Here is a 27,387-nt window from a genome sequence, read left to right on the forward strand (position 1 = left end):
CATTTTTTACATTACTATTTCCATATGAATTCCAGTATTAAATGCTCCACATATAGGGGTTATTTACTAAGCTCCGAATCCCCGAAATTCCCCCAAACCCGAAAACCCAATTTTTTGTGTTATAATAGGCTTTTTAAAAAAATCACACATTTTTCGGAATTTATTAAACCCCGAGGGCTAAAAAGCCTGAATATAAAAACACGGCATCTCAAACCTGTTGAGGTTGCATAAAAGTCAATGGGAACTGTCCCATTGATTTTTGGTTGTGTCGGGGGTTTCGGGCAATGTCACTATGTTTTCGGATCTTTCGGATGAAAACTCCGAAACATTTGTAGTTTTCGGGGAAAATTCACGAAAAAATCGTGAAAATCTGAGCTTTTCCCGCAAAGGTAATTTTTGGGAAAATGTAATAATAAATAGGCGTTAAAAACCAGAGATTGGAGTTTGTAGCAGCCGATATTGAGATAAATTCGGGCCTTGATAAATAACCCCCTTAGTGTATGTAATGAATTCAAACCAGAATGCACAAATAACTATTTGTAAATACTGGATAATTCATTTATTTAAGTTTTTATACCATATTACACTGGAATGTCACAGACTTTGCCATTTCAGATAACATATACTGTTTTAATGAAACTATTATGAAGTTGGAAGTAGATAAACTGTATTCAGTTTCTAGTATCAAATATGACACTGGTGCTATTGAGCATCTAACAGGCAATTTGGGTACGAAAGACACATTAAAAAAAGGTGTTATGTCACTGAATCATAGAAAAGTTTGTTTATTGATATTTTAATAATTACCCCAATTCATATATTGTAAAGTGATGAGCATCATAAGTTGAATTAGTTCATATAAGAAATAGCAGCTAATGCCAGCTTCTATATACTGCATAGTCTGAAGCAATGTGCATTAGAAATACACAGATGCAATTCAAATTTATTTTCTGACTCAATGTACATTTCCAAATATATATATATATATATATATATATATATATATATATATATATATATATATATATATATATATATAGATATATATAGATATATATAGATATAGATAGATATAGATAGATATAGATAGATATAGATAGATATAGATAGATATAATTTTTTTTATTTTATTTTAGACTTTCCATCTATTTTTATCAAACCTTGTGGTTTGCTTCTCTTTAGATAAAAGTTCTAAAGTCATCACAGCATTATTTTGCCTTTTTCCAAAGACTAGACTAAGGATGCCAAAACTCATTTTGCATGCAATTCTTGACAGCTGCCATTGAAAGAAGGCAATCTCATTCCGCTCTATCACCTAAATGTACAAGAGAGTCCCTAGGGTGAAAGGTAATTTGGGAATCCAGTGCCACAGATGTGCATGCCAACCAACTTAATTCTTTTGTAAAATACCTGTATATCCTGCTGACTTATTTTCTTATTTATATTCCATTTCCATTATTAACAAAATGAACATGGTCATCTGGTGGTGCTGTCTGATATATGTCTAGTTGTTCTCAAAAGTGAAATTAAAAAAAAAAAATCTTATATTCTTTATAAAATATTTATACACCTTTAGGTTTTGTTGTAGATATGAAAGCTTTGTCAATGCTGCAAATATACTCTTTTTATACACACAAAACTAAACAACAAATTGATTCTCATTAGTTTTATGGATAGTAAAAAGGTATGTATTGTATCAAGCACATTATGAGCTTATGTTTCTTTCAAGAAATATACAATGATCAAAACAGGAATCTGATTATAAACATGTACCTACCTGAAAGAAATACATTATAATAAGCAGATATGCTTACACTTTTAGGCGAATATAATAAAAAATAAAAATTTGTTGAGTTGCAATAATCAGCTGTTTTCTTTCAAACTGGTAACCAGTAAATGTTGGCTGCTGATTGGTTTTTATAGGTGACTACTACTTTATAGTCCCTTTTATTACATAAGACCCATTTATATAGACGTTTATTCCAATATGGACAAATTAGGAAATGGCAATGGTACCAAAAAGCTAGTTTTATTCATCAGCTAGGCATTGATAATACTTTTTTTGGGGTCACAACATTATTTCCATTATGAATATTTATTAACAACTAGTATAATGTGATCAAAGGAGCAGTATACCCCCTGTTCAGTGAATGGAATTTGTGCTGAACATAGTTTTTGCCTATCTCCTTCTGGGTGTCACAGCGCAACCTGAAACTGAACCTCTCTAAAACAGAATGTCTCGGCCGGCACCCAATACCAGAACAAGTGCCAAGCACCCTGGTCTCGGCTCGGCTTCACCAGTAATGTGACCACCGGGCTTCGGGAGGAGCCCTCAGCTTACTTGGGTGCCACCTGAACTTAACGAGGGGTGCAAGGCGAGATGTTCTGGCTGGCAAAGGGGCACAGCTAGAAGCAGAGTCTTTTGGGCCGAAGGTCACAGTACAAGAGGATTAGGCAAGCGGATGGTCAGACAGGCTGGGTCGAGGCAGGCGGATATCAGAATCTATCACGGGCAATGTACTGTGGACTGAAATGGGCTTAAATACTTTTTGAATTTCGTCAGCGTGCCTGCGCCTTTAAATGGAGACAGCATCGCGCACCCTATAGAGCAGCCGGCCCCAGCGAAAACACGCTGGCGGGCGTCCCCGCCGCACAGGTACCGTCACACAGAATTAATTTAATTCCCACCAATATCTGCCCCTCTTCCTTAGGTTTTACTCAGTCAACATCATCACCTTTCAATCAACCACACAGGTGCACTGCCTAAGAATTATTTTAGATACCCATAGGATTTTCTACACTGCACACCCAAACACTTGCCAAATCTTGTCACTTTCATGTGACCCTTTTTGTTAGATTAATGTAAAGCACCTGTTTGTTGTAAATAAATGAAAACATTGTATAACTTACTGGTCCTATATAAATACATTATGACAATCATGATTATATTGATTTCATTATTAATAATCTATAGTTTGATATTTCTTGAGCTAAACAGGGCAAACTGTGACTTTAAAGCTACTTTATTTTTTATTTTTGTGAGATAGATAATCTTATTATTAGTGCACAGAAAACCCCCAGTACAATATAATACTGGTAGTGCTTATCTTGGTATAAGATAATTGGTAATGTAATTGTCTATGTAATTATCTACCTCACAAGAACCAAATATGAAGTATCTTTAATTTATCAGCTCAAGAAATAACATTGTAGATATTTCTTAATTAAAAAAAAAATAGTAAAAGAATGTGTACAGCACAAGCTCTATTCGTTGAACTTGGGTTTAACTAGTGGTATACTGCCTCTTTAAGACTTTTATTCAGAGGTAAGCAAATATTATCAAAGCCTAGAAATAGATCCCTTACATAATTATAAATAACTTTGCTTGCCAGGAGCCAAGATTTTGACCACAATAATAATAATTAGCTCAGAACTGCTTTGTATAAATGTATGTAGTGAGCAGTTTTTGACAGTGTAACATATAACAGCACAAACCATGTTCAGCAGTATTTAATTTATGGTTGGCTGAGGGAGGCACATAGGCGGATGATTGGTGCCCATGGAATGAGTTACAGTATGGGGCCGCATTGCACCCACAGTGCTGCTTCTTGCACTTTGTGCTGAGCTCAAGTTGAAGGAGCAGGTTGCACACAAATCTGCTGCAAATATTCTGTAACAGTGTAGACACCTGCATTCACGGATAGTTTCTAAATTACCTTTAGTTATTTCCAGTTATATACTGTATCAAATGTATACATTAGATACATTAATCAAAGGTCAAATTTCAAATTCCAAAATCATGTGACTATTTTTAACTCTAATAAACTCGAATATACTTGAAATTTAATAAAAAAATCTAAAACTCGAACGAATATTAACGACCCAAAAACTTGAATCAAATTCAAATAGAATTCAACTATTCTACATCAACTAAAATCTCCAAAAAAAACTCAAATGTCATGAAGGCTATTAACATTTTCGGGTCACTGGAACACTCCCATTGACTAATGCATGAACTCGGCAGGTTTTATGTGGTTGAATTGTTCCAAGGGTCAAGGTTTGATAAATCTCGATTTTCAAATTCGAATTAAAAGTCGAATCGAGTTTGGATAATTCCCAATTCGAATTTGAGAGTTTTTACAATTCGACCCTTAATAAATCTGCTCCTAATAAATCAGCTTCTTAATATGTCCATTATGTGATTTAAGGAATGCTTATATGTTTTATTTTTCATCCTTCTTTCTTCCTGTAATTAATATCTTCACTTTATTTTTTATAGTTGTGAATTGCACAGATCCAGGCTTTGTGGAAAATGCAATCCGGCACGGACAACAGAATTACCCTGAAAGTTTCAGATATGGGATAAGCGTTACTTATCATTGCAAAAAGGGCTTCTACTTATTAGGATCATCTGTTTTAAATTGTAAGGCAAATGGTTTGTGGGACCGGTCATTACCTAAATGCTTATGTAAGTATCACAAACCTTTATTTTGAATGAATATTTATTTCAATGCATGAAAACAATTATTGTCAATCTGCATGCAAGAAAAACAAAGCAGAACTGAATTTTCACCAATATAACACCAGTTTCTCTGCTACAAAGATCAACTAACTGTATGATGTGAATATGTATCAAAGTGAAAAAAAAAATATCCCATAACTAGTGATGGGCGAGTTTGCGCCGTTTCGCCGAAAAATTTGCGAATTTCGCGCGAAATTCGTGAAACGACTAAAAATTCACGAAACGGTGCCGGCGTCTCGTTTTTGACTCCAGCACCCGTTTTTGACGCCGGCGTCCGTTTTTCGAGAATTTTTTTTTGACGCCATCGAATTTTTTCCGCAAATTTTCGCGGGCATTTCGCGAATTTATTCGCTGGCGGCGAATCGCACAAATTCGCCCATCACTACCCATAACTATTTAATTTAAAACAGGATCCTGTTTGTTTGCCTTTTCAGAGTATTCTCTGGATTTTTTTGTTCTCTTTTTAATACAGGCATGGGGACCTGTTATCTAGAATGCTTGGGACTTAGGGTTTTCCACATAACAAAACTTTCGCTAATTTGAATCTTCATACCTGAAGTCTACTAGAAAATCATGTAAACATTAAGGGGCAAATTCATCAAGGGTCGAATATCGAGGGTTAATTAGCCCTCGATATTCGACTGGGGAATGAAAATCCTTCAACTTCGAATATCGAAGTCGAAGGATTTTGTGCAAATACATCAATTATTTGTATAAAATGGAGTCAGCTTTTCTGTAATTCAGAGCTTTCTGGATAATGGGTTTCTAGAGAACGAATCCCATACCTGTGGATTAATTTTATTAATTTATATAAAAAAAGACTACCAGGCAGTTATTTGAACAAGAGACTGGAATAAGAGTAGGAGAGGACCTGAATAGAAAGATATGTTAAAAAAGCAATAAAAATAGTAATAAAATTGTAGCCTCACTGAACAATAGTTACTAAACCAAATTAAATGTGACGACAAATTGAAAAGTTGCCGAAAAGAGATTCGGTAATTTACTAAAAGTCAACCCAAAGCTGAACAACCTTTATAAGTATATATCTTCCATATTAATAAATAGTTTGTTAAAAGGTATACTAACATTTCACCTTAAAAGACCAGTAACATAAAAAAATTTGTTTCTACTTAACGAAAAAAAAAACAGTTTTAACTTTAAATTCACAGAATGTTTATTAAGAAATTACTTACCGATTCTCTGGTTGTACTCCTCTTCAGAAACGGTGATGATCCAATGTGCAGCGCTCAATTTCTCCTCCCTGCCTTCTATAGGAGATATCCAATGTATTGTGAAGTATGGGAATCACTCAAGACAGCAGATTAACTGCAATTATGCTGTTTATTGTCACCACACTATAAACATTCTATAGGAAATAGCCAGGGAGGAGAAACACTAACTGCATCAGTCATTTAGCCTTTTTTCAACAGATTAACTCAGTATCTTAGAGCTACTGTGCTCATAAACAAGGTGTTAGAAGTGTCAGCCCAAGTATGGCCACCTTTAGTTTCTCCAGACAAAAAAATCACCCTCCGCCTGTAAGTTTAGTCGTGGTTTCAAAAACCTCTAGTACCTTTTAGTATTGAGGTCAGCAAAAGTGTTGGGCTCTGACACCCCTCTAAATCATTTCTCGCCACTGTAAATTTATATGGAGATAAATTATTAATTTTCAACATCTAGGGGCCCATTTACTTAGCTCGAGTGAAGGATTAGAAGAAAAAATACTTCGAATTTCGAATGGTCGAATATGGCTACTTCGACAATCGAATAGGCTACTTCGACCTTCGACTACAACTTCGACTTCAAATCGAATGATTCAAAGTAAAAATCGTTCGACTATTCGACCATTTGATAGTCGAAGTACTGTCACTTTAAAAAAAACTTCGACCCCCTAGTTCACCACATAAAACCTACCAAGGCCAATGTTAGCCTATGGGGAAGGTCTACTTAGGCTTCCTAACAATTTTCCGATCAAAGGAAAATCCTTTGATCGATGGATTAAAATCCTTCGAAACGTTCGATTCGAAGGATTTAATCGTTCGATCGAACGATTATTCCTTTGATCGTTCGATCGTAGGAATAGCGCTAAATCCTTCGACTTCGATATTCGAAGTCGAAGGATTTCAATTCGGCAGTCGAATATCGAGGGTTAATTAACCCTCGATATTCAACCCTAGGTAAATCTGCCCCCTAAAGTAAACTGTTAAATTTAAAATACTATACCCTACATTTATTTACAACAAAAGATATTTTTTCCTCAAATTACCCTGTATTACAACTTGCTTTCGAAAGTATTTTAGTGAAAATAAAGTCTAAATAGAAAAAGCAGTTAAACCATATTTTCTTTTCCAGTGCACCTTGTCTCTTGTTATAGCAAAATGATTATATTTTCAGAAAGTTACTTAAAATATTTATTTACACTAACTGAAAAGATTTCTCATATTGGTTGTTTACTACAACACATGCTGATTTTGTTATATCTTTATATAAAACATTTACAGGTGGCTTTATTCTATCCATTTATCCATTACATTTTCATGTTTTGTATTATGTTCATATTCTTTGGTGTCACAGAAGCCACACATTATTTCCTGTTGTGAGAATGCTTATGTAATTGCAATTCTTTTTGCAATTTTGCTTTAATAGTTTTTACTTTATTCTAAAAAGCATTATGCTTATTGTAACATATTTTATTACTGTATACCTTGCATTAAATTGAGTTATATGATATCTACTTTACATTAAACTAAGCAGTAGTGATATGATATAATTAAAATCTAAGCAAAGCATACGGAGACAAGTAACACTAATAACATTGTAATGTTATATAGGTTATATTGTTATAGTACGTTTTGACAAATTTTTACTCATTTATACAGTGTTGCTGAAATGTCTTGATTTGTATTAACTTGTGAAGGACTTCTTCTGACCTCAAAGTAGAAAAGTGACAATTAGGGACAGATTTACTAAGCTCGAGTGAATTGTTCGAATGTCAAAAAGTTCGAATTTTGAAGTAAATTTTTGGGTACATTCGACCATCGAATAGGCTATATTCGACCATTAGACTTTGATTCGAACGAAGTAAAATCGTTCGACTATTCGACCATTCGATAATAGAAGTACTGTCTCTTTAAAAAAAACTTTGACTTCATACTTCACCAAATTAAAGCTACCGAAGTGCAATGTTAGCCTTGGGGACCATCCACAGCACTTTTCTACGTTTTTTTTGGTTGAATAGAAATCCTTCGATCGATTGCTAAAAATCGTTCGAAACATTCGATTCAAATGATTTCTATTCGATCGTTTCATCGATCGAATACACTAAAAATCCCTTGACTTCGATATTCGAAGTCGAGGGATTTCAATTCAATGGTCAAATTTCGAAGTATTTTACACTTCGAAATTCGGCCTTTGATAAATCTGCCCCTTAATATTCATATGATATTTAATGTACACATTGTCCAGTTTTTAACACAATATAAGCAATGCATAGTTTTTTGTTGTTGGTGCAACAAAATAGCATGTATATAATTTTTGCCACAAGTCAGAAAAATTGAACACTCACAATTGAATCCTTTGAAATTCCCAGTTACACTTGTAACATATGCTGTACCAAGTGTGGTTTAGTAAGTAATAATGAGTAATTGAATTAGTAGTAGCTGGTAAACTTCCTTGATTACAGATATTTCCAGTTTTCCCAATGTGAATTGCATGTTTTCAGTATAATGGTGCTGTTTATATCCTATAGAAAACCCAGAAGAAGCCTAACAGGATGAAACAAGAGATTAAAGAGTTTGGTTAGAAATAGAATTGAGAGAATTTTGGTTAGAAATAGAATTGAGAGAATTTATGAGAGGGAAGACAGAGGAAGCGAATGGAGATGAGGTTACCTCTAGTGATGGGCAAATTGTTTCGCCAGGTGCGAATTCATGGCGAATTTACCTGTGTTGCTGCTGGCGAATAACTTCGCAAATTTGCCGCAAAAAAATTGCCCATTAAAAGACTTTAATGGGCGCCGGCGTCAACTTTTATCAAATTTCGCGAACACTGATTTTACAGGTCTGATTTCCTTTTTTGTTTATGCTGTAATGCATGTGGCAAGAGCAAAACGTTGAAATTCACAAAATCCTGACTATTCATTAAAGTCTTAATGATCTTTTTGTCTAAATATTTTTTGGAAAAAAACTCTATGCTGCCCTGACATTGAATATAAAATGCTACCCTTGAGTTCTTTAGTTCCTACTTCAATGCCTTAATTGCTTAATCTATAACTCATAAAGCTTTTTGATTTCAGTGGTTCAACCAGAAGTTTGGGATTGCCTGGAAAGCAAAATAGGAGTTTAAACGGTCCATGATAAAAGTAATATTCATTGCCCTCCCTATATAACTCTACTCTGCTCACAGTAGATAAGGGCTTAGGTAGACCATTAGGAATTATGCGCCAATTACTAACTTTAAGCAAATTCACAGTAACCCATGGCTCACAGCAAACAATCCAAAATTAATATTGAGCAGTCTACTTTCGGTAAAGCACCAAATGCTAATATCTGCTAAAGATGAAGCAAAATTACCTAGGGACAGGCTTGCTGTGATTGTGAATAACAAGACTGAAGAAAACGAGATTTTGGTGGGGGTGGAGCCAAGCAACATGGCGGCGTAGACCCAGAGCTGCTCCCCGCTCCTCTGAACAAAGCACGAAAAGGGGATCCGTGTAGCGATGCCACAGATGGGCAGGACACAGAAACAAAGCCATGAGAAGGCAGAGGCGGAATGCGCGGCTCACAAAAGGCCGCAAGTAACCCAGCGAGAGATCGCGCCGATGTTTAGCCGCAAAACTAAAAGCTCCACGGAAGCGGTTAAGATGGCAGAGGGAGAGAGGAGCGAGCGGAGGCCGCGATGATAGAGTCTGCGGAGTCAGACAGCAGCGGTGAGGGAGAGAGTGTAGATATACACGCCCAAATCGCTAAACTGCCTTCTAAAGCAGACATAAGAGAAATGTTGCTGGAGGTGACGATCCCTATTAGGGAGGACATCAAAGGCCTTAAGAAAGAGCTGGAGGACATTGCTGTACGAACAGGCGACTTGGAATCAAATGCATGTGAGTTGCAAGCTAACCAAAAAATTTTGTATACTAAAGTGCAACAGCAGGAGGCTTTTGTGTGTGACATCCTGAGACAAATAGAGGATCAGGAGAACATGAACCGGAGAAAGAACCTAAGAATTAGGGGGGTTCCTGAGACAATTCAGAAGGAAGACATTAAATCTTTCCTACAGCAAATTTTTAATAACATCCTGAATAAGGAGAAGGAGAAGGCGGGAGAGATCCGGATAGAAAGAGCCCATAGGGTTCAGAAGCCGAGCAGTGTCCCCCCTAATGTTCCCAGAGATATATTGTGCTGCTTTCTGAGCTATGCTACAAAGGAAGAAATTCTACAAAAAGCTAAAGAGGTGGAGAATATAATATACGAAGATAATACAATAATTCTTTACCAGGATTTGGCTAAAACTACATTGTGGAAAAGAAAAGCTTTGAAACCCATCACTGATGTGCTGCGGCAGAGGAACATTCTATATAGATGGGAATTCCCTTCTCTTTGACAGCCCAAAAAGAAGGCGTATGGGCCACTTTTCGTTACCCCAAGGATCTGGAGAACTTTCTTAAAAAACTACATTTACCAGATGATCTGACTGAGTGGCCAGACGAACTTGGGAATTAAAGTGGATCCAACAGAAGGACTGGATAAAGGTATAAAGTAAAGCAGCAAGAGGGATTACAATGGCTGTTGAAGGCACGCTGAGAAGGGGCACGGAAGGAAGAAGGGTAAAGTACTAAAGGACTGTGAAAATATTTACCAAAAAAAAAAAAAAAAAAAAAGGTATTACTGGGAAAAAAAAAAAAAAAAAAGAATTAATAGAAAGAAATAAAAGAAGAAAAATTTACAAAAAAAAGGGAAAAAATTGAAAAAGGAAAAAAAAGAAAGAAAAAAAAAAAAAGATAATAAACAGATACATTAGACATAAGTATGTCAGAGTGTATGTATGTATCTATGTATATTAATATGCGGGGGTATATGCTTATGAGGATATAAGTTAAAGGGGAAACATTTATTTTTTAAAGCAAAAGGACCCCTTTACATAAAATGTAGTAAGATTAAGTAGAGGGGTGGGAGGGTGAGTTTGAGTGTCTATAAGAACACGGCATCCGTGATGCTGTGGCGGCCAAGGCCCCCAAGAATAGTGGAAACACCACTAGAGCCGCAAGTAGTACCAGCCAGCCCCTGGATAAGGGCTCCAGGCAGCGGGCGCGGCTTAATTTATGTTGACATTTGTTTTTGTTTTCCCTTTTTTAGGGTTCTTTTTCTTTTCTTTTTTTTTCTCCTCCTCTACTTTGCTCCGCGATGCAGTGCAAATGCTTATGCAAATGATTTGGTATCTCCCAATTTTTTACAAAAATATAAAGCTGATTTATTTGTATATTTATGACTGAACCTGCTAATATGGAATGTAATGTACTTTCGTTAAATGTAAACGGGATCAATGAACCTGTCAAAAGAGCTAAGGTTTTACATGAATGTAAGAAGCATAAAGCCAAAATAGTCATGCTTCAAGAAACTCATTTTAGACAGAATCATTTACCAGTGTTAAATTTTAAGAACTACTCTCAAGCATTCTTGAGTAACAATCCTGAGAGGAAAGCTACGGGGGTTATGACACTCATCCATAAAGATTTACCATTTAAAATGCTAGAGAACAAGAGAGATACAGAAGGAAGATATGTGTTGGTTAAAGGTATGCTGGCTAATCAGAAGTGTACAATCGCTAATGTTTATGTCCCGAACTGTAAACAGAGTAATTTTGTGATTACATTTTTACAGACATTAGAGGCGTTCAGAGAAGGATTACTGATTTTGGGAGGTGATTTTAATCTAACGCTGAATCCCCTGATAGATTCCTCATCGGGTAAAACAAGTATCTCTTATAAAAGCTTGAAAGGGGTAAAAAGAGCTTTAGCTGATTTACAATTAGTGGATATCTGGAGGATAATGAATCCTAAGAAGAAAGACTACACTCATTTCTCAAAACAACATCAAGTTTATTCGCGAATAGATTACATAATGGCATCACAACAATGGACACATTTATTTACACAGGCATACATAGCGAGTTTTAATGTTTCAGATCACTCACCAGTGATAGTAAAATATAATATACCAAGGGTCTCTAAACCTGAGTTTAACTGGAGATTAAATGAATTTTTACTACACGAGGAGGAAAACAGGGAAAGGATACAAGAGTGGATTAAACAAATAATCACCAATAATGACACCTCGGAAACTAACCCAATAACACTATGGGAAACATTAAAATGTGATAGCCTTAGGGTCAAACCTAAAAAAAAAGAGAGAAAAAGAGGTTAAGAGCCTAATAGGAGAAATTGCACAATTAGAGCAGGCACATAAAGAAACAATAGCGCGAAAGACCTATGTGGAGTTGGAAAATAAGAGAATGCAATTGAATTCATTACTTAACCATAAAATTAAAAAAGCCTATTTGAGAACTAAACAGAACCTATATGAATTCGGTGATAAGTGCAACAAATATTTTGCGAGAATCTTGAAAAAAACACAGGGGCAGATGTATGAAGGGTCGAATATCGAGGGTTAATTAACCCTCGATATTCGACTAGGAACTAAAATCGTTCGACTTTGAATATCGAAGTCGAACGATTTAGCGCAAATCCTGCGATCGAACGATCGAAGGATTATTCCTTCGATCGAATGATTAAATCCTTCGAATCGAACGATTCAAAGGATTTTAATCCAACGATCGAAGGAATATCCTTCGATCAAAAAATCTCAGGCAAGCCTATGGGGACCTTCCCCATAGGCTAACATTGACTTCGGTAGCTTTTAGCTGCCGAAGTAGGGGGTCGAAGTTTTTCTTAAAGAGGCAGTACTTCGACTATCGAATGGTCGAATAGTCGAACGATTTTTAGTTCGAATCGTTCGAGTCGTAGTCGAAGGTCGAAGTAGCCCATTCGATGGTCGAAGTAGCCCAAAAAACACTTCGAAATTCGAAGTTTTTTTAATTCGAATCCTTCACTCGAGCTTCATGAATCAGCCCCACAGAGTCAGAATAATATCTTGGCGATTAAAAACTCTAAGAACTTCATTCACCATGACACTAAGGGGATAACAGAGGCTTTTGAGGAGTATTACCAGTCGCTTTACAAAATACAGGTAAAAGACCAATCATTAGAAAAGGGGGATATATTGGAGCAATTTATTAAAGATGCTAAGGTGAAGTCCCTCACGCCAGACCAAGCATTAGATCTAGAAGCACCATTCTCCTATAAAGAAATAGAAGAGGGAATTGCGAGCATGCCCCTTGGAAAGAGTCCAGGCCCAGATGGCTATATAGCATCCTTCTTCAAAATATTTAAGGCGGACATTACCCCGTTATTATACAGGTACTTTAATGCTATTACAGGGAAAAATGGGTTTTATACGCAGGCCCAGGAAGCATTAATAACCATTATACTGAAACAAGATAAAGACCCATTGTTATGTTCTAGTTATAGGCCTATATCTTTAATAAATATAGATATGAAATTATACGCACAAATATTGGGGAAAAGGTTGAAACAATACTTACCGGATCTGATACATGTCGATCAAGCAGGATTTGTACCTAAGAGAGAAGCAAAAGACAATATATCAAAAACTATCTCACTGATACAACACGCGAAAATATCCAAAATTTCAACATGCTTACTTACGACTGATGCCGAAAAAGCATTCAATAGATTATCTTGGACATTCCTGGAAAGGACATTGATAAACTTTGGGTTTAGGGAACAATTTAGAAGCCGAATATTAGCCCTATATGATAAACCCTCGGCTAAAATAAAAATTAACGGTACACTGTCTCAGAAGATCTCGATTCACAACGGAACGAGACAGGGATGCCCTCTGTCCCCGTCACTGTTTCTATTGGTCATGGAGATACTTCTTGCACACATTAGGAATAATCCAGATATCTCAGGTATACGGGTAAAAGGAAAGGAATATAAATGCGCCGCATTCGCGGATGATTTACTGCTTTATGTAACTAATCCAGGCATTACACTACCAAATATAATGAGCTTATTAAAGCGATTTGGAGAATTATCCAACTTTAAAATTAATTACTCAAAATCCGAGCTAATGAATATTAATGAGAAGGAGGACGTAGTCACAACAATAAAAGATAATTTCCCTTTTAAATGGGCGACCTCTACTATTAAATACTTGGGGGTGAATTTAAGAGGAGACGTAGAAAGAGCTTACCAAGATAACTATGTACCATTATTAGCCTCTATTCAAAAAATAATTGACAAATGGAAGAATATAAAGATATCATGGTTTGGGAGAATTCAAGCGATAAAGATGGTGGTCATGCCCAAAGCCTTATACTTACTCCAAGTTCTTCCCATAGACGTCCTACCTTTTTTAATACACTAAGATCGATCTTTATTAGATTTATTTGGGGAGGGAAAACAGCGAGGCTTAGTTTTAAGCAACTAACCCAAATAAAAGAAAAAGGAGGGATGGGAGTACCAGATCCTTATTTATATTGCTTAGCAGTGCATTTGGTGAGACTTTGGAATTGGACTATGAGGGTAGGAAGAAAAGAGTGGTGTGAGTTAGAAGAAGGATGGTGTCATTACCCACTAGAAAATTCATTATGGGATGAGAACTGGGCAGCACATAAGTCTATGAGTCAACACCCGATAATTAGGGCAACCTTAAAAATTTGGCATAAAAATAAAGTTACATCGAACTTGACGAAAGCTACGTGCTACAACCCTTAAGAGATAATCCAAATTTCCCCCCGGGAATGGAAAAAGGAGTATTTGCAATTTGGGAGAAGTGGGACGAAAGACCCACGAGGATAAAGGATTTGATCAAAGGGGGAAAACTGCGCCCATTAGAAGAATTACAAAAGAGGTGGGGGAAACATCCAAGAGAGATTTGGGGATATTACCAATTGCATTATTTTATAAAAATGAAAAAAGAAAGGGATTGGGACAGACCCCTTACAGAGTGGGAGGAGCTACTCAATCAGAATCAAGAAATGACCAAACCTTTATCCAAAATGTATAAAATTGTAATAAACACAGAGGAATTTAAACTCCCAGGCTTCTGCTCTTCATGGGAAAGGGAATTGGGATATAACCTTTCAGAACAGGAATGGAGAAAGATCTTTAAACATGGAAATAAGATGACAAGGGCGGAGAAAGTTAGAGAAGCAGTTTATAAAATGGTGACAAAATGGCACTACACCCCAGTTAAACTTCATAAGATGCATCCACAGACTTCTAACACTTGCTGGAGAAGCAATAAAGAAGTTGGCACACACATACACATTTGGTTAACTTGCCCAAGATTGAAAGATTTTTGGACTCAGGTACTAGAAAGCATTTATAAAATAACCTCTATAAAACTGGACGTTGCAGATCATGCGACAATATTGCTGAATGTATTCCCTGATAAAAATAAGATGTTAGATGACCCACTTACTTTTCAATTAATGCAAGCTGCCAAAGCTTTGATTCCAAGGAACTGGAAGAATAAGGATGCCCCGATATACAATAACTGGTTAAAATCTGTGGAAGAAATAAGAATGTTAGAGGAATTAACACATATCTACCATAATAATAGTGGCACCTATTGGAAAACATGGTCTCCATGGCATAGGTTTATGGGAGAATCGGACAAGTCCTGTAATGTGATCTCAAATAGGGTATAAGGAGGGGCAAAGTACCTCTTCCCCTACCCCTTTTTTCTTTTGTACCCTTTTTTTATTGTTATTTTCTTTTTTTGGTTATTGTTTTTGTATTTTGTATTTACTATGTCTTTTTGTTTGGAAAAATTACCTAAATAAAGAAATTTAAAAAAAAAAAAAATACCTAGGGACATATTCATTAACATTGGAGACAAACATCACCGGTGATGTTGCCCATATCAACCAATCAGATATTTGCTTTTGTTTTCTAACTTGTAGATGATTCTGTAAATCTAATTGCTGATTGGTTGCAATGGGCAAAATCACCAGTGATGCTTTAATGTTAATAAATACACCTCCTAGTGTTAGTTAGTAACCTACACCTAAACCCCAAGATTCCTAATTCTTTAGATATGGGCTGTAGAATATTGAAAAAAAAGCCCTGGTCCAACAACTACTGTACTTCTGCAATTAACTTGGCCATATGGCTTTATGTATATATGAGTAAGACTGTAATAGACTTTTTTCAATAGAAAGAGCACAGATTGAAGTTGCTCATTGAGTACCTGTCTACTATTCTATGAATACATTATAGATCCCTTGCTAATTTTGACTTCTGTTAAATTTATTTTACAGCAATATCATGTGGACATCCAGGAGTACCAGCAAATGCCTTACTAAGCGGAGATAAATTTACATATGGATCAAAAGTTCACTATTCTTGCATGGGAATTCACACTCTTATTGGAAATTCAACACAAGTATGTCAAGAGGATGGCAGATGGAGTGGAGCACTTCCACACTGTTCAGGTATGCTGTAGCAAAAATGACTATACAATTTTTATTTTGAAATCATTTCTAGTATGTACTAGTTCTAGCACAAAAACAAAATAAAACATCTACGCACAGGATCATTACAAAGCAGAGTTTTTGTCATGGTGGTAAAGCAACATTTGAATGTAGTATACAAACTGATTAGGCTTCAAGGGGTCTCTTTTTTGTGGACTTCAAATTAGATATACATAATTGGTCAAGCTAAGTATACAAATGTACTGTATTCAGAGGGGGCTTTGTTCAGCAATGCTAAGCTCCTCTCTCTCACTTATGCTATCAGAAAGGTTATTATGGTATTATGGGACCCTGATTGCCACATTTTAATTCCATTCTAGAGAAAATGAGAAGATGAACATGTTATAGTATGGACATATTATAGTATGCAACATTGACTCTACAATTATATCTGTTACATCAAATATATATACATGGGATCCGTTATCTGGAAACCTGTTATCCCGAAAGCACCAAATTATGGAAAGACCGTCTCCCATAGACTTTATTATAATCAAATAATCCAAATTTTAAAAAAAAAAATTTTTTCTTTGGAATAGTAAAACAGTACCTTGCATTTGATACAAACTAAGACACAATTAATGAAACTATTTTTAAGACAAGATCAATTAAGTAAAATGTCATACCATTGTATGTATGCCATGTTTAATTGTTAAACAAGGGAAAAGTCAATCAAAATTATTATAACATTTTGAAAAAGGAGGTACGATTTCATACTATTTAAGTATTTATATAACGGAAAAAAATTAAAATCTGCTTCATTGCACCTTATATACCTGTGTTAAAATATGTATATACAGTACATCATGCCACAATAAATATTCCTACAGGGAACAGTCCAGGAATGTGTGGGGATCCAGGAATACCAGCACATGGTTCACGCCTTGGAAATGATTTTAAGATCAAAAGCTTGCTCCGCTTCTCTTGTGAGATGGGATATGTCTTGAGGGGCTCCATGGAGAGAACATGCATTTTAAATGGTACTTGGTCTGGGATTCAGCCTTCATGTGAATGTAAGTATTAACATATTAATGAAGAAACAAAAAAAACTTGGTAGCATCCATCATTCCATTTAGCGTATTCATGTAAGTTCAGGTTTTACACAATTTATTGTACAGCATCTAAACTGAAGATTCCCTTTGACTTTTGAGACACTTTCCCTTATTTTAGAGTAAAGAACTTTTAAAAATCAGTATTAAAAATGCATATTCTATACTTATACTGGAGTTTATGAAGACATATTTTTACAGATATAACCTAAATTAAGATAGGTTTTTAGTTTTTCTTCAAAGGTTAACTGTATATTAGCATTCATATCTACAGTACTACTAACAAACCAGAAATATTTTGAGTTGCATCTGGGAACTCATTAATACAGTATTCTGTATGAGAAAATAAGTGTAATTTCAGTAAAAATGTTATAAGAAATAAAATCATTTAATAAAGTGCAGTGTATAAGTTCATTAGTAAACTATAATCATAATATTCTAGATGTGCAAGACTGAATAATCTATTATTATTTATTCATTTTTTAATTCAGCTTTAGAAAACTGAATTGACCACACCGACTATTTTGTAGGTAACTGGGGTTAAAATTAGGGGATGATTAAACCTCTCTAGAAATATGCATCATGAAATGCACTACATGTGAACAAATATGCTCTGTGATATTCTGTACATCTGTGTTTCTGTTATATTGAAAGTAATAATATAAAATTGTGGCATATGATGCTTACATATAGTGCATCAAAATATATCTAAAGGGGCATATGCGAGAACAGGTTAATTAGTAAACTATAATCATAATATTCTAGATGTGCAAGACTGAATAATCTATTATTATTTATTCATTTTTTAATTCAGCTTTAGAAAACTGAATTGACTACACCGACTATTTTGTAGGTAACTGGGGTTAAAATTAGGGGATGATTAAACCTCTCTAGAAATATGCATCATGAAATGCACTACATGTGAACAAAAATGCTCTGTGATATTCTGTACATCTGTGTTTCTGTTATATTGAAAGTAATAATATAAAATTGTGGCATATGATGCTTACATATAGTGCATTCAAATATATCTAAAGGGGCATATGCGAGAACAGGTTAACTGAGACTTAACTTTTCAACAGAGGGAGCATTTTTCATCACCATATTTATAGCAGAAATACGGTAATAATCATATAATATTTGTATAGTTTGCCACATAATAAAAAGTGATTTAAACTATTTCAGATCATCTTACTTGTGCTAATCCCATATGTCATTTCTATGCTCATGTGTTGTCCTTAATGTACTTTTTTTGACAGCGGTATCCTGTGGAAATCCTGGCTCTCCAGCCAATGGCATGATAATTTACAGTGATGGGATACTATTCTCCAGTTCTGTCATCTATGCCTGTTGGGAAGGATACAAAACATCAGGGTTAACTACTCGACATTGTACTGCCAATGGCACATGGACTGGCATTGCTCCAGATTGTTCAGGTCAATAATCAATCCTCTGACAAAAATAGATTAGAAGAGTGACAGTTGGTATATTATTAATACAGAAAATGACTATTGATTTCCTCTTCATCTCTTCACTTTCCCTCCTTTTTTTGACCTTTACACAATATGAAATTCTACCATCTATGCTGTCAATAACTGTACATAGTTCTCATTCAGGGAAAGAAAATCTTAAAGGCATTTCATGATCATTTAAGATAATCCTCCTATGAAGCAATGATTTGAGGAAACAAACAAGCAAAATTTGAGGATTTATGGGAACAGTGAATACTTTATTTAAAAAGATAATGTGTGGCTAAAAATTATCGGAAAAACTACATTTTTAGAGGTACAGGTATGGGATCCGTTATCCGTTAACCAATAGAGTCTCCCATAGACTCTGTTTTATCCAAATAATCCAAATTTTTCAAAAAGGATTTCCTTTTTTTCTGTAATAATAAAACAGTACCTTGAATATGATCCAACTTGGAAGCAAAATAAAACGATTGGGTTTATTTCATATTTACATGATTTTATAGTAGACAAGATATGAAGATCCAAATTATGGAAAGATCCATTATCTGGAAACCCCTAGGTCCCAATGGTTCTGGATAGCTGGTCCCATACCTGTATTCATATCCTTTTTCAGATTGTACAGTGTTTTTTTTGTTCATACTTTTTATATTAGAATTAGAAGTCTATGGGAGTTGTTGGAGGCAATTTTTTTTATTTAATTCAAGAATTTCAAGTTTGTAAACTCACAGATTTGAGTTTTTAAGCCTATAAACTAAAAAAAATCAAGGTATTCAAGTTTTTTAAATTCAGATTTTTCATAAATAAGCAAACATTTCATTTTTTTTTAAATTGTGTTTAATTCGGAGTAGAAAAAAAACTCAACTTTTTTAATAAATGAGCCCATAAGTGCTGTGTAACAAACTTACCAGTGTAGTTGAATATACACAGAAAACATCAGATAGTTTTTTTTTTTTTTTTTTAGAGATAGGGCCATTTTTTAAATGAATAACCTTGTTTGTTATCAAGGGTAACATTCAGAAAGATACAAACTGTAATAAAGTATTTCAACATGGAGTAATCGCCTAGATCCCACAATTTACACTATTCTATTACCAGCAATTTAGAATGCCTCAAATCCATACTCAGTTTGTAAGTTAACAACACAAAATGGGAACAATGAGCACAGCATAAAAAGAAGTTAATCAAAACATCGCTGTAGATTATTCAGCTAAGAATTTCATCCTTGCAATACAGTTTCCTGATATTTTATTTGTGCTTGTTGTGCTGTCTGTTATTTCTACCAGCAATAACTGTGCCAAGCAGAAGCATTGAGCACAGAAAAGACCACCAAGGCAAGCAGGAGATTTAGCAAGTGGTAAAAATGTTGGTATAAATTCAAAGAGGATCACAGGCAAAACAAATCTCATCTGAGTCACCCATCACTATTTAATGCTAAATTGCATTGAATTTGGCTTATCTCAGTGTAATAGTTTTCCTTGTGTAAAGTCCAGCTCTAGAAGATGGAGTTAGAAGCACTCCCTGTTGTCTTTTGGGGGTAAGGCAGTGGACTGATCCATAACAATATTTTATTCACAAATAGTGTATTGAGATTGATTGTTTTTGAAACTTTACTTTCTCTAAATATTGACATAAAATAAAAACTTTTCTTAACAAGCACAAGAAAGATGGGAACCTCTCAGGTGGAAACCTAGGGGGAAATTTACTAAAAGGCGGCTAACGCTGGCGAAAATTTGCCAGTGTGACGTAATTTTGGCACTTCGCCAATTTACTAACGGTAGCTGGAGTATATTCGCTGGCGTAATTTTGCCAAGGAGATAGACTCTGGCGCAACTCCGCACTCTAACGCCAGGCAAATTTTCGGTCTGGCGAAAGAGCTTTACTTCGCAAATTCACTAAGTTTTTTATTTTACTGATCGTTACCTCTATCGCCAGACTTGCCTTCACCACCTCGAAGTGCAATAGAGTAGATAGGAGTTCCTCAAAAAAAAGTTGAAAAATGTTCTAAGTCCCAAAAAACGCTGGCGTTTTTTCCTATTTAAAGGGTGATAGACTGAAAAAGATCGTAAATTTTTTTTGAGGTACCCTCCTTCCTTCATACATTTGCTAACATATGGCACCTAAACTATACTGTGGGCACATGCGTAGGGCATTATAACAACTTTATATAATTTTATTAAGGTTCCCTGGCCTTGTGTAGTGTAATGTATTTGCTGCAGCATATACGTCCACTGTACTTTAACTGCACACCGTATGCTAATTAGCCAACGCCAGCATTCCGCAACATCGGATCTTCGTGAATTAGCATTGTCCAGGCGAATTTATGCCTGGCAAAGTGTTGCGATGTGCAAGTGAATTTGCCCCTTAGTGACTATTGAGTTCACTAACACACATTGCAGTGCATAACAGAGATGATGAGGGGCAAGGCATCAATCTCTGCTAGATGGAGTTCTCCTCCCGCAATAGCTAATCTTAGTATTGCTTAATGCTCTGCTTGCCAAAGGTCTTTCATCTTGCATTGCTATCAACAAACATATGTTATGGAGTATTTCAAACAGGAAATTTGGTGCTGACACTAGATTTTACAATCTAGGCATTTTAAGGGCTAGTTCTGGTTCCACACTTATTCACTAGTTAGTAGCTATTGAACATGCTAGTCTGAAATGTTATATTGATCGACTATGTTTTGGTTTATGACATTTTTATTTAACAATGTATTCGAAACAAATGTACTTTTTTCCTCTCCAGTAATTACTTGTGAAAATCCAGGCCCTATTTCTAATGGTATTCAGATAGGAAAAGATTTTACCTTTAACAAGACAGTAAGCTACCACTGCAATCCTGGTTATATGAGAGATCCCCCTTTATCAACTGCTTTGATGTGCAACAAAGATGGGACCTGGAATCAGACTAAACCCACCTGTAAAGGTTAGTAAAAAAAATTTACATTGTTATTATTGTTAATATTATAAAGTTACAACTGTTTGAACATTAAGCAAATATATAACATATAACATTTTATTTTTCAAATTATATTAAAATTTTACCAAGTAGTAGAACATATTTTAAATTTCATTTGGCTGTGTACTTGTGTATGTTAGTAAAACGTGAAAGTATATAATTCTTCAAAACTTTTGATTTCATTAATTTTGCTGATCTCTTTTCTTATATGGGAAGAAATGTATTTCAATTGTAAGTGAAGTAGTTATGAGATGGGGTTGTGACTACTGCCACGAAATTACAGCAGCATGTATGATTAGTCATCACCAAATTCAGATTTTAATATGTACTTACGTATAACAACTTCTACATATTATGCTTCATAACTCTACTTTACTCAATATTATAGCATATTATACAGTAAATGGCATTATTCTAAGTATTATTCTAAGTATTATTATTGATTGTCTCTCTGTTATTAAAAAGCAATCAATTGCGGCCTGCCTCCTCAAGTGACCAATGGAAAACTGGAGGGATCAGACTTCAGCTGGGGGTCTAGTATCAGCTATACATGCATAGATGGCTACCAACTCTCAAGTCCAACTGTTCTTTCATGTGAAGGAAAGGGAATTTGGAGAGGGGAAATTCCCCACTGTTTACGTAAGTTAATAATTGCCCGTGCTAATGGGTGTAAAATATGAATTGTGATTAATTAAAATCATACTTATTTCATTTACTATCATAAGGTAATACATAATACATACTGTAATTCCAGGGATCAAGACATCAGCCCTCTCATACTCTTTAAAAACACCAGGTTTCATCAGTCTTAACATAGCAACATATGCCTCCTTTTCTATTGTCCCTAACCTCCCAAAACAACCTCCCAGCCAGTGTTATGGCTCTCCCATCTATCTGGACTAGATTCATGCTTTAGGAAACATACATTCAGAGGCACATTTATCAAGGGTCGAATTTCAAATTCATGTGAGTTTTTTCAAACTCCCATACATTCGAAATTTGATTAGTCAAATTTATTAATAAAATTGAATTTGTAAAACTCAAATTAATTTAAACAACCTGATTAGAATAATAAAAATGCAATTCGAATTTAAAAAACTTATCGGAAAAAAACTTGTATGCCAGGAAGGCTACAAACATCACCAAATTGATCCCTGTACCTCTTCCATTGACTTATACAGTAATTAGGCAGGTTTTAGGTGGCAAATGGTCTAATTCAAGTTCTTAAAGGTGATGAGAGATGATAAATTTAGAATTAAAACTCGAATCGAATTTGGATAATTTACAATTCAAATTTGAGAGTTTTGTCCCCCTCAAAAAAAATGTAAACATTTGAATTTTCACTTTGACCCTTAATAAATCTGCCCCCTAATACTGGTACCAGGTTTTGTAATTATAGATTTAATATTTTAATTGTGTTCCCTTCCATACATGATTCCCCATTCACCTCTCCAGCCTATTTTCCCTACTATGGCCATATCCTCATCTAATGTATCTTTAATAGAATTTCTCCTTGCTCCCTCCTCCCATCCTCTCCCTCAGCCAATGCCTGAAAAAGATCCTGTTCTCATCAGTCCTGTTCTGCAAAACTCCAAAGCCCATGTTGAATCAATATCTTAGCTGCAAGGAGCAGAAACATTGAAAATGAATTAGGTTTCACTATTTACCTGGAACCAACATGTTTCATGTGACCTTATTCTGCACTTATTATGCAAATACTGTTAAAAACTGTAGCAGTACCCTAGAATTGCTTTCTTGGCATTGCCAAAGATCTATTTTTCAAACTTTTTTATATTTAATTCCTCTTAGCTGTGTTTTGTGGTGAACCTGGGACTCCAGCTGAGGGGCTTCTTAATGGAAAAAGCTTTACCTTTAATTCAGAAGTTTCATATCAGTGCCGAACTCCATTTATATTGGTTGGCTCTTCAAGAAGAATTTGCCAGGCTGATGGTAGCTGGAGTGGAATACAGCCAACTTGTGTTGGTAAGGTTGTAAAATTTTATATTGTTCATATCTGATATAATATATAGTGATGGGCAAATCTGAGTTGTTTTGCCGAAAATGTGTGAAGCGACTAAAAATTGGAAGTCAATGGCCGACTAATGCATATTTTTTCCACCTATTGGAGTCTATGGACATCTTTTTCGTGATAAAACCTGGCAAAAAATTCAGCTCATGACTAATAATAAACTGTGTAGCACAGAAAACAGCATAGCATCCAACTGACACTCACATTAAATATTGATTTAATATGTACACAAAGTTAGTCAGCTGAGAGAAAGCTCATATGTTTTCTTTTAAAATACATACAAAAGTTTCTTACAATATATTAAGGATTTCTTTTACATAGTTGCTGTTCCTAAAGTGGTTTGTTTTATTGTACTATGCTGTATAATCAAAAAGCATACAAAATATTAGGCTTTAAAAGAACAGTAAAAAAAAAATGAAAGTGTTTTGAAGGAATGACAATATAATTTACTGTTACCCTGCACTGATAAAACTGGTGTGTTTGCTTCAGAAACACAACTATAGTTTATATAACAAGCTGCTGTGTAGCCAAGGACCAAGGAGGAAGCTGCTGTGTAGCCAAGGACCAAGCAGGAAGCTTCAGGACAAAGTTCAAGTTTGCGGAAATCAAAAAGGGATCCGGAGTAATCAGAGTCAATTCCAAGTAAAATATCAAAAGGCAGGCAGATGAGTAGCAATGCCAAAGTCCAAGCAGGGTCGAACGGTCCAGGAATCAGTCAATAGTTATATTAGAAGCACCCAGGAAATACAAAGGAAATCCTACCATTAGGCATCAAACACGTGACCTGGAAGGACTTTTATTTTCAAATATCGCATCGTTCCTTGGCCAGTTGTCGTCACGTGTCTGGCGCGATGACGCCAGTGCGTGGCACTGGGTGCCACCATCTTAGACAGGGAGCGCTCCTGACACTTTTCTGCTTTTTAAGCTTTGAATGGCTGCCCCCATGGCCACACGGCAGCTTGTTTATTTAAACTATATAGGTAAAACACAAAAAAAAAAAGACCGCTCAAGCTCACCACTCTGCCCAGGTGCTCTGTCAACAGTGTCCCCACTGTAAATACATCAAGTCTCAACAGGCAGACGGCACTTATGGATGTGGTTTATTGGGATTGCTGCTGTTAAACACCAAACGTGTTTCGGGAATGTATCCCCCTCTATCAGCCTATGATTAAGGGATACATTCCCGAAAAGCGTTAGTTGTTTAACAGCAGCAATCCCAATAAACCTCATCCAGAAGTGCTGTCTGCCTGTTGAGTCTTGATGTATTTAAACTATAGTAGAGTTTTTAAAGCATATACATCAGTTGTTAGAGTACAACACAACACTTTCATTTTCTGGTGTTACTGTTTCTTTAAACATAACTTGTTTTACTTGTACTTCAGCTATAGAGAAAGTTCTTAGTTTTCTTACAACAGATGTTGCTTGAAATTTAATACCATATGAATGTAGTACATATACTGTATGTCTCACTTTTTCTTTGGGTTTGAAACTTTACTGCAGGAAAATCATTCCTTGAGGCTTCTCTTATCTCCTCAGTTATATATAGAAAGGATTTGTCAAATATCAAAATTCTCCAGGTTTAATGGAGTCTTAGGGGCCTATTTATTAAACTTTGTTTTTTTCTGGTTGAGTTTTTAAAGGAGAAGGAAACCCCCTGGGTGCAAAAACCCTCCCCCCTCCTCTGTGTTGCTTCCCCTCCCTCCTCCCCCCCCTGGCTTACCTGTCCCGCTGGGCAAATGCCCGTAACTTGTTACTTACCCCTCTGCGCAGGTCCAGTCCACGGCGTTCACAGACGCCATCTTCTTCCACGCGATCTTCTTCCTGCTTTGACCGGCACATGCGCAGTAGGCGCATTGCGCCGGTACGGATCTACTGCGCTTGCGCCAAAAGTCACGGCGCATGCGCAGTAGATCCGCACTGGCGAAATGCTCCTACTGTGCATGCGCCAAAAACGCCGGTCAAAGCAGGAAGAAGATGGCGTGGAAGAAGATGGCGTCTGTGAACTCCGTGGACTGGACCTGCGCAGAGGGGTAAGTAACAAGTTAGGGGCATTTGCCCAGCGGGACAGGTAGGCCAGGGGGAGGAGAGAGGGGGAGCAACACAGGGTAGGGGGGAGGGTTTTTGCGCTCAGGGGGTTTCCTTCTCCTTTAAAGGGGAAAAACTTCCATTTTTAGAGGAAAAAATAAACTAACATTTTTTGAGATTTATTATACTCTGAAGCTGCAAAAAATTTGAATCTGAAAATACTTTCGCTAAAATGTCTAAATCATGTAGAAGTCAATGGCAGATGGTCCCTTTAACAATTGGAACATGTTTTTTGTGACTTTTTTGCAAGTTTTATTGGTACATGTAAATTAAGGGGATTTGGGTTTGGGAGTCTTGTCAAATGAGAAAAAGTTTTAGTAAATAACCCCCTAAATAGTTTTAACAAAAATTTCAGGCAAAGGTGACTGTTGGATAAACCACATTATCCATGCTAGTTCTGAGTTTGTAGGGTGGTCCAGCAATTAATATAATGGTATATTGATTTTTATATTTTTGTTTACTGTAAATAAAAAAAATAATTTTCTTTCAATGTAAATTCCATAATAGAAAATGTCAGAATAAAACTTTTAAATTTTTTAGTATAGAATAGCCATTTTAATTTACAAAAAAATATATGTGTGTAAAACTGACCTCATAATTTGTTTTCAGTATAACCCATTTTTGACAGTTTGACTGTTTTATTTTAATTTTGATGAAGTGAACTGAGCTGTGAAGAAAAAAACAGCAATATTATTGACTATTTTTATGGAAACCCAGTGTGATGTTCATTTTTTGCATGCATTTTAGATCCAACACATAACACCTGCAGAGACCCTGGTACTCCACATTATGGCACGCAGAACAGCTCCAAAGCTTTTGAGGTAAAAAATAATTTTAATGATAATTTAGTGTATGCATTAATTTAATTAGCAGAATATTTGTCTAATTAAATTACATTTGATGTGGTTTGGTTTGCTAAGGCAATATAGATCTGCTAACAATGAAGGTTAAATATTTTTTAAATAAAATGTTTTTTTGTGGGCAGTTAGTTTCTGTAGCAATATATCATTTTGTGACAATATTTTTTGCATTTTAATATGATGCAACAGAGACTGTATTTTAGACAAATTCTGAATTGTGCTTAGTGCATTGGAGTACATCTATTACTCTATAGAGTCTATCTATTTGTTGTAAATTGACTCGCAAATTCCCAAGCCATACGACAGAGTTACATAGTTACATAGTTAGACTGGGTTGAAAAAAATACCAAAGTCCATCAAGTTCAAGCCCTCCAAATGCAACTTAACATCAAGTCATCCAAATGCAACCTACCATCCAAACATATACACACTCCCAGTGACCCCTCCGTATATTCACATAACTATATATACCCATATACTGTATATACTAAGTATAGATTTTAGTATCACAAAAGCCTTGGTTATTATACTTGTCCAATAAATCATCCAAGCCATTCTTAAAGGCATTAACTGAATCAGCCATCACAACATCACCCGGCAGTGCATTCCACAACCTCACTGTCCTCACTGTGAAGAACCACCTGCGTTGCTTCAAATGAAAGTTCGTTTGCTCTAGTCTATAGGGGTGGCCTCTGGTGCAGTGATCCTCTTTATGGGTAAAAGAGTCTCCTGCTATTTGTCTATAATGTCCTTTGATGTACTTGTAAAGTGTAATCATGTCCCTTCACAAGCATCT

At 35.6% G+C, this 27,387-nt stretch overlaps 1 protein-coding gene across 1 annotated transcript in view; it reads left to right on the plus strand.

Annotated features, from left to right (window-relative positions):
• Positions 1 to 27,387, plus strand: part of LOC108717438 (CUB and sushi domain-containing protein 1) — a 786,063-nt gene that overhangs the window by 740,533 nt on the left and 18,143 nt on the right. Inside the window, exons 54-61 of the mRNA XM_041564732.1 lie at positions 4,280 to 4,468; positions 15,926 to 16,099; positions 16,969 to 17,151; positions 18,447 to 18,623; positions 21,405 to 21,584; positions 22,083 to 22,256; positions 23,427 to 23,600; positions 26,479 to 26,552. Coding sequence (XP_041420666.1) covers positions 4,280 to 4,468; positions 15,926 to 16,099; positions 16,969 to 17,151; positions 18,447 to 18,623; positions 21,405 to 21,584; positions 22,083 to 22,256; positions 23,427 to 23,600; positions 26,479 to 26,552 — 1,325 coding nt within the window. The remainder of the gene's footprint in view (positions 1 to 4,279; positions 4,469 to 15,925; positions 16,100 to 16,968; positions 17,152 to 18,446; positions 18,624 to 21,404; positions 21,585 to 22,082; positions 22,257 to 23,426; positions 23,601 to 26,478; positions 26,553 to 27,387) is intronic.

The sequence above is a fragment of the Xenopus laevis genome, chromosome 5S, assembly GCF_017654675.1.
Source record: "Xenopus laevis strain J_2021 chromosome 5S, Xenopus_laevis_v10.1, whole genome shotgun sequence".
Lineage (NCBI taxonomy): Eukaryota > Metazoa > Chordata > Amphibia > Anura > Pipidae > Xenopus > Xenopus laevis.